The sequence below is a fragment of the Nipponia nippon genome, unplaced genomic scaffold (genome assembly GCF_047370975.1).
Source record: "Nipponia nippon isolate SJK-2023a ecotype South Korea unplaced genomic scaffold, ASM4737097v1 scaffold_3, whole genome shotgun sequence".
In the NCBI taxonomy this organism is placed as follows: Eukaryota; Metazoa; Chordata; class Aves; order Pelecaniformes; family Threskiornithidae; genus Nipponia; species Nipponia nippon.
Genome location: NW_028262347.1, coordinates 25,157,611 through 25,164,435, shown reverse-complemented (window position 1 = coordinate 25,164,435; position 6,825 = coordinate 25,157,611). Strand labels below are relative to the sequence as shown.

At 43.4% G+C, this 6,825-nt stretch overlaps 1 protein-coding gene across 1 annotated transcript; it reads right to left on the bottom strand.

The window, feature by feature from the left end:
- Positions 1-1,711: 1,711 nt before the first annotated feature.
- NDUFA5 (NADH:ubiquinone oxidoreductase subunit A5) lies at positions 1,712-6,140 on the bottom strand. The gene is made up of 5 exons (XM_087766705.1): positions 6,022-6,140; positions 5,451-5,495; positions 3,314-3,430; positions 2,511-2,576; positions 1,712-1,921 (listed from the first exon to the last, which is right to left on the bottom strand). The coding sequence occupies exons 1-5, from the start codon at positions 6,040-6,042 to the stop codon at positions 1,820-1,822; spliced, it is 351 nt and encodes a 116-aa protein (XP_087622831.1). The 5' UTR covers positions 6,043-6,140; the 3' UTR covers positions 1,712-1,819.
- Positions 6,141-6,825: the final 685 nt, after the last annotated feature.

Genomic DNA, 6,825 nt, shown 5'->3' with positions numbered 1-6,825 from the left:
AACTCAGGAGCTTATAGGAGAGCTATTGTAAGTCACATGACAAGTACGGCTTTAGAAGTGGAGAAAATAACTGAGCAAAAAGAGACTTCAACTAATGTCTCAGTTACGAAAGAGTAGAAAGAATTCCAATAGTTGTCACCGTGTTCTGGCAACTTCCCCCCCCAGGTACTGCATGCCAGGATCACTCATACTAGACTTCAGGGTTTTTTGTGAGAGGAAGCAAAATCAAAAATAAGCATCAGCTCAATACTTACTACCTAAAACCATTCATCTTCGTTTCTCCTCTGACATCGTTCGCCCTCATTCAAGTTTGTAACCCTTTAATATTTCTCATGTGAAAATTGTGTTTGTTAACTTCAGCAAAGTTCTCTTCTGGAATGCCATCTAGTGGTAGTATCTCAGAAGAGACCAGCTTTTACCTTTTTCAAGACTGAAAAAGCCTTCAGAACCAACCAATGAAGCAAAATACTTTCCATTTTTTTCAATTTTCAAAAATCTCAAATTTTCTGTAATTACAGTAATAATAGTTGAAAAAAGCAATGCTAAAGAATGCAGTGAAAATAGTTGCTAGAGTCAATATCCTAGGTATACTTACTGTTTTTCTCTTCTACTGTCCTACTCCCCTAATACCTTGATTGTATAAAATATTACATAAGATGTAATTAATCATTAATAATAATGATGTCACAGGTAAACTTATAGGCCTAATAACTATGAAAAAACAGCTATGACAAAGTATGTAATGTAGTGCAGTGGTACTCTACCATAAATGTTTAACAAACTGCAGTTTTTTGTCATACAGCTATATTCTTATCTTTAAACTTGCAAGAACTTTATTAATGGTACTGAAAAAAATGTGAGCAAAGGCAAACTCGCACAGTATCCTTGGATCTAGTTTCTATATTTTAATTGGGGCTTATAAGCTTAAATCTGTAAACAGTTTTCAGAACAGGCAGGCATTGTTTCCATTTAAATGTTTGAAAGAACCTACCAGATGTGTCAAGATAGATCCACTATTTTTTTTTTTCATATTACTAAGTAATATTCAAGGTCTGAATCAATAATATACAAATAAACCTATAAAGTATGCATGTTCATATACAAAGCCTTTGTAAGACCCTGGTACTAGGGTTTGTGCCGTGTGTATTATGCCAAGTATGATAACCTACCTGCTAACCAAGAAACCTGTTCCTGCTGTCACCATAAGGGGGAGTCTTCCTTCTCCCTCTCACCCCTCCAATCTTGGGTCTTCCCAGCGCTTCCCCCGAGTCAGAATGAGTGTTTATGTGGGCAGCAAAGTCAGCCAGTTTGAGACAGCAATTCAGCTGAAAACTAAAAAGCTGGTATTTTTGGTAAGCCTAGTTTTCGTTACATCAGACCCCTGATCTCAGTACCTGCGTGGTCATAAAGACACTGGCAGTGGCTGGCAAAAATACACAACCAAAGGTGGGAGAGAAGGGTGGGATCGTACTTTTCTACAACTTTGATTTTGATTTCAAATGGCCTATAATATCTGTATTTGTTAACATACAAATACAAATTATAAAACTAACTCAGAATGAAGTACAAATACCCTGTTGATAATAAATTACAAAAGGAAATAAACCAAAGGTTGTGCAACAGCTGAGAAGAATTTTCTTAAAACCATTTTTCCAAGAAATTGGAAGCAGTCTTTAGATTGCTAAATACAAGAGGACATTAGGACAAAACATGTTTTTACGAAGTTGTTATCTTTAATTTAAAGACAACTGTCAGTAACACTAGGTTAATAATTAACTTTTTTTTTTTTTACTTTCAAGAGGTTACACCATTTTGAAAATTATATTGGCCATCTCCACTGGTCAGAAGGAGGTTCTTCAACTAGAGGCTCCCATGGTTTCCACTGTATCATTTTTCTTGCCAGGGAAAGCTCATTTTCAGCCTGTTAATAAACACCATACACAAATTCTTAACTTCTATACGATTGCCAAAGCATTAAATTATCTCTATTTCAGGTCATTATCTCAGTGATGTCACTACCCATCACGGTCAGAAACTACCACAAATTTCATCTATAAATATCAAAAGGAACTGTGTGTTTTGGAGGCTTTGATTTTTGTTTTTAAAAAAACCCATACTGAATCACCTCCAAATACCCAAGCAGTCTGTTCACCTAGTCATTCCCAATGACAACTTCATGATATTTTCCAGCCTATTTGGATTATCCCCCAATATTATTCAATAATCTTCTGCCCTTCCCATTGATTTAGATTCCGTAAGAAGCAATGTAAGTATACATGGTATATATGTAAGCGTAATGCAGTAAACGTGTAATTGTGTTAGCTTTTAGCATGGTCATCCCAATCACTATATGACAATTCACTTTCAGATATTTTTTTCCTGTTTGATTGTTTGTTTTGCAGCCAAGGAAGATAGGGAAAACTGCCAGTTTTCGGAACAGAAGCTCAGCCAAAGGACCACTGAAAACCACCGCTCCCTTTTGTACCTAACCTTAAATTTCCCCGCTTTACCTGTACAATGACTTCTTCTATGCGACCACTATTCAGTTTGTCCTCTAGTTTTTGCACATCAGTCTCCTGTGTATTCAGATACATATAAATAAATGTTTAGTTTTACTGAGAAGTAGAAAGCCCAGATAAAGCATGAAAATGATAATTTAACCAGATCATGCTCTAGTCTTCCTCAAAACTACCATCAAATTAGCTGGCTTCTGTCATTTTACATTATCAAAGAAATCTCACACACTTTTCTTATTGGAAAACAAACATCAAACTCTCAAGGATAAATACAAAAAACGAGTACTATTTAATGACATCCAAAGAAGCATTAGCAGCTAAGGGCTTTAGCATGTATCTTGAAAGACAATTTTGATCTTAGCTTTTTGTAAAATGATATGCAACCTTCCAGTTATCACCTTAAATACACAATACCAGTATTGCGTAGTTTAATGTACCAAAAAGTGTTTTAAAATGTCAAAGGCAAGGATTGTGCTAAGATACTACACTGGCAAGAGCACATGCGTTTTTTGTGCAAGTGTATGGCAATTACCACTGTTCTAGAAATCTTAAAAAAACCTATGTTTTCTTCTAATTTTCACAGAAAACATCAGTAAGAAGTTAACAATTCTTTTTAATATACCATCAAAATATTCCAGTCAGTAACAAAAATAAACCTCAAGACTTCAATTATTTCTGAACTGATACCTGAAAGTTACATATACTCCTGAAAAGCAGTCAGTCATTTTGAAAATCATTCCTCTCATCCTAAAAATCTTTTTTCATGTGTAACATTTATGAAACAGTACTGTACTTACCGTTTGCACCAAATTAAATCGCTGGTTTACAATCTGCTCAGTGTATTTCCTATATGCTGCATCTTTGGGAATGTTTTGCAGGACACCAAGGATTTTTGTGTACAGTATTCGCAGGCGCTGAAATGATCATAAGACATGGTTAAAATACATAACTAGAATTATTTAACTTCTTGCCCTACTTAATCTACCAGCTAACTGTTTATACATAAAATATAGAGGGTTATGGTATTCAATCCAGAAGTGTGGGATTAACAAAATAACTGTCTCAACCACAGAACTCTGGGATTTATCAGGACTGGGAAGTTACCACTGTCAGATTCCTCAAAGAAAAAAAAAAAGGGGGGAAGAAAAAAAAAAAAAAGCAAGTTGCAATCTGAAGTACATTTCATGCAAAACGGAAACAATAAAAACTGTGTTTCTAAAATTAACCATACTTTTAAAAAATGAGGCAAATTCATGTCTAAACCATCAGTTTCTGACAAATTACCTGGGAAAGATACAAAGAAGCACATAAACTACCAAAGCATAACGAGATTATATTTTTTTTGCACTTCTCCTCATGCGGGTGCAAAGTTCTGAGTGACAGACACTTAAATTAAGCTAAACCCTGAAACTTTTATTGCTGGATTTAAATGCAGTGATAAATGACACATTGGGGTGAAGAAATTGCAGCTTTTGGGCCATATGTCGGCTGGGTAACTGTATCTAACTGAAGAGGAATAGATGTCCTATAGGAACAATAAGAAATAGAAGAACACTGCAGTCAAAGAAATACAAAGAAGAAAAAACAGGAAACAGAAAGGGGACTGGCATCAACTAAAGCATGGTTGATTTCTTCATTCTTTGCTTCAGGTCACTGAAAAAACTAAAATTTAGTAAGTTCACCCAGAAGGTGTCTGACAAGGCTGTAGACTGAGCTAGAATCATTTCTACAGAACAATAATGATTTTCTTAATAGTTCTTTCTGATAGTATTCCTAACTACTGGTGGCAAAAGCATTTCTGAAATAGAATTGCTGCACAGTGGGAAATTTCAAAGTGGAGAAATTAAAGAATTACTGAAGTCCTTTCAAAGCTCGTGCCTCCTGAATAGGCAAGCAAGATACGGCAAACATACTTTCACTACTGGGCCTAAGGAGGTAAAAAGAAAGTACCAAATTGCTACAAGAACCACCTAATGTGGTTCCCAAGAACCACTGAAGTATTCCAGTCTCAACAGTGCTTGCCATCACAGGGCCTTGATGTGGCTCTGTACCACTTGGTTAGCCTCTATCATGTAAGACTAGCCTATCCCCTTACTATAGGTCTAATTTATTTCAGTACTTGTTGGAAACACAACATAGCAAGGCAGCAAAAATCGGTATGCCTGTGAAATAGAAATTACATTTATGAAAAACTGAATTTAAAGAGTCCTTTGCTTTTATTTTATAGAATCATAGAATCATTAAGGTTGGAAAAGACCCTTAAGATCATCGAGTCCAACCGTTAACCTAGCACTGCCAAGTCCACCACTAAACCATGTCCTCAAGCACCACGTTTACCTGTCTTTTAAATACCTCCAGGGATGGGGACTCAACCACTTCCCTGGGCAGCCTGGTCCAATGCTTGACAACCCTTTCGGCAAAGAAATTTTTCTAATATCCAACCTAAACTTCCCCTGGCGCAGCTTGAGGCCGCTTCCTCTCATCCTGTCACTAGTTACTTGGGAGAAGAGACCGACCCCCACCTCGCTACAACCTCCTTTCAGGAAGTTGTAGAGAGCAATAAGGTCTCCCCTCAGCCTCCTCTTCTCCAAACTAAGCAACCCCAGTTCCCTCAGCCTCTCCTTGTAAGACTTGTGCTCTCTTTTGCACTGGAGACGAGAGAAATCAAATATTGATTCATAAAAGTATTTACACAAAGTAGGTTGCTGAAATCAGCACGTGCAACAAAAAGTACACGTGCAAAATAACTACTAATGATATGAATTAAACCTTTAAGAATTAATTTTCTTCCTTTATCACTTTGGAACATTTATACACTTTCATTACGGTGGCACTGCTTTAAGGTATGCAGCGTACCTACACACACAAATACACAACGAAAAGCTTGGATCTCACTGACAATTCCCATTGACTACAGAACAAGACGTGACGTACCTCATGAGGGTTCTCAGCCACAGCCAGTCCTACAAGTCCAGTGGTCTGCAGAGAGAGCACAAACGTATTTAATATCCCTAAGCATCTGTTTCCATGCTATCTGACTATTTTGTTTTGGCTCAACGTGCACCTGGCAGGCACCGTTCTGCGCCGTGAGCCTCCGCCTCCCACCGCAGAGGCGTGATCCCGCAGATCTGCAGTGTTTTGGCCCGCAGGAAGCGGGGCCGGAGCGCAGGACAGAGAGGCAGCAGCTCGCGTTACAAAGCAGCCGCTGGAAAGCCCGCCCGGCGGGGCGAGCTCCGGCTCACCCGCCTCCCGCCTCCCGCCTCCCCACACGACGGGCCCGCCCCCGGCTAACGGCCGCCGCTGCCCCGCGGGCACCTGGTGCTGGGCCCGACCTCCCCGGCGGGGCGGGGCGGGGAGCGGAGCCGGGCCCTACGCGCCCTTTCCTCGCAAGGCGCCCCACTCCCTCTCGCCCCGCCGCTCGGCCGCCCCCTGCCCCCTCCGCCGACACCCGCCGGGGCAGGGCACGGCGGGGAGGGAGCCCCCCACGCAGGACGAGGCGCCTCACCCTCCTCAGCGCCCCCGCCATGGCTGTGCTGCGGCGAACACCCCGCTCCGCTCCGCCCCGCCCCGCCAGCCACCGCGGGCGGGGTTAGAGGACACGGCGGAGGACGCGGGGCTGCGCATGCGCCGCAGGCGCATCGGCCGGCGGCGTTGAACGAAGCGGGCCGGGCCTGCGCTGTCGGAGGGCGGGGCGGGGCGGGGCGGGGCGGGACGGGACGGGGGGTGCGCAGGTGCGGAGCGGCGGCGTTGGGCTGAGATCGCGTCGTGCTCGGCGGCGGAGGTTGGGCCCGGCCCGGCCCGGCCCGGCCCGGCCCGGCCCGGCCCGGCCCGGCTCGGCTCGGCTCGGCTCGGCGGGGTCTCCCCCTCTGGAGAAGGCCTCCTGTCTGCCTGGGTGGGGGGCAGGCGGCCAGGCCCTTGCTGCAGAGCCGCCCGTGTGGGGCCGGGCTGCCCAGCCTCGGCGGAGGGCGGCCTGGCCTGGCCTGGCCTGGCCTGGCCTGGCCCCGGAGGCTGCCGGGCCTGCTCTCCGAGATCCGTGCCCCTGAAACCGTCAGAGCCCGGCCCGTGCGCAGTGTTTCCTCAGGAGCGGTGTCCGATCCGAAGGCAACCCAAGTCTCGGAGCCCAGTGCCCTTAGATGGGCTGGGTGTGCTATAGCAGTACGCCACAGTTCGTGCTTCGCTGCACCTACAAGACACATAGATCTGAATGTCCCCTTTTAAACACAAACGTTTTCTGTTAGTGAAGTTGTCTACATGCAATTGCTAAAGACGGCTTATGGTCAATTTGCAGAACTTAGAAGTTTCTGAATGA

Coding starts and splice junctions, on each gene's coding strand:
- NDUFA5 (XM_087766705.1), bottom strand. CDS start 6,042: ATGGCGGGGGCGCTGAGGAGG. Junction 5,496..6,021: donor TGGCGGGGGCGCTGAGGAGG/GTGAGGCGCCTC, acceptor CTCTCTCTGCAG/ACCACTGGACTTGTAGGACT. Junction 2,577..3,313: donor GATTTAATTTGGTGCAAACG/GTAAGTACAGTA, acceptor CTGAATACACAG/GAGACTGATGTGCAAAAACT.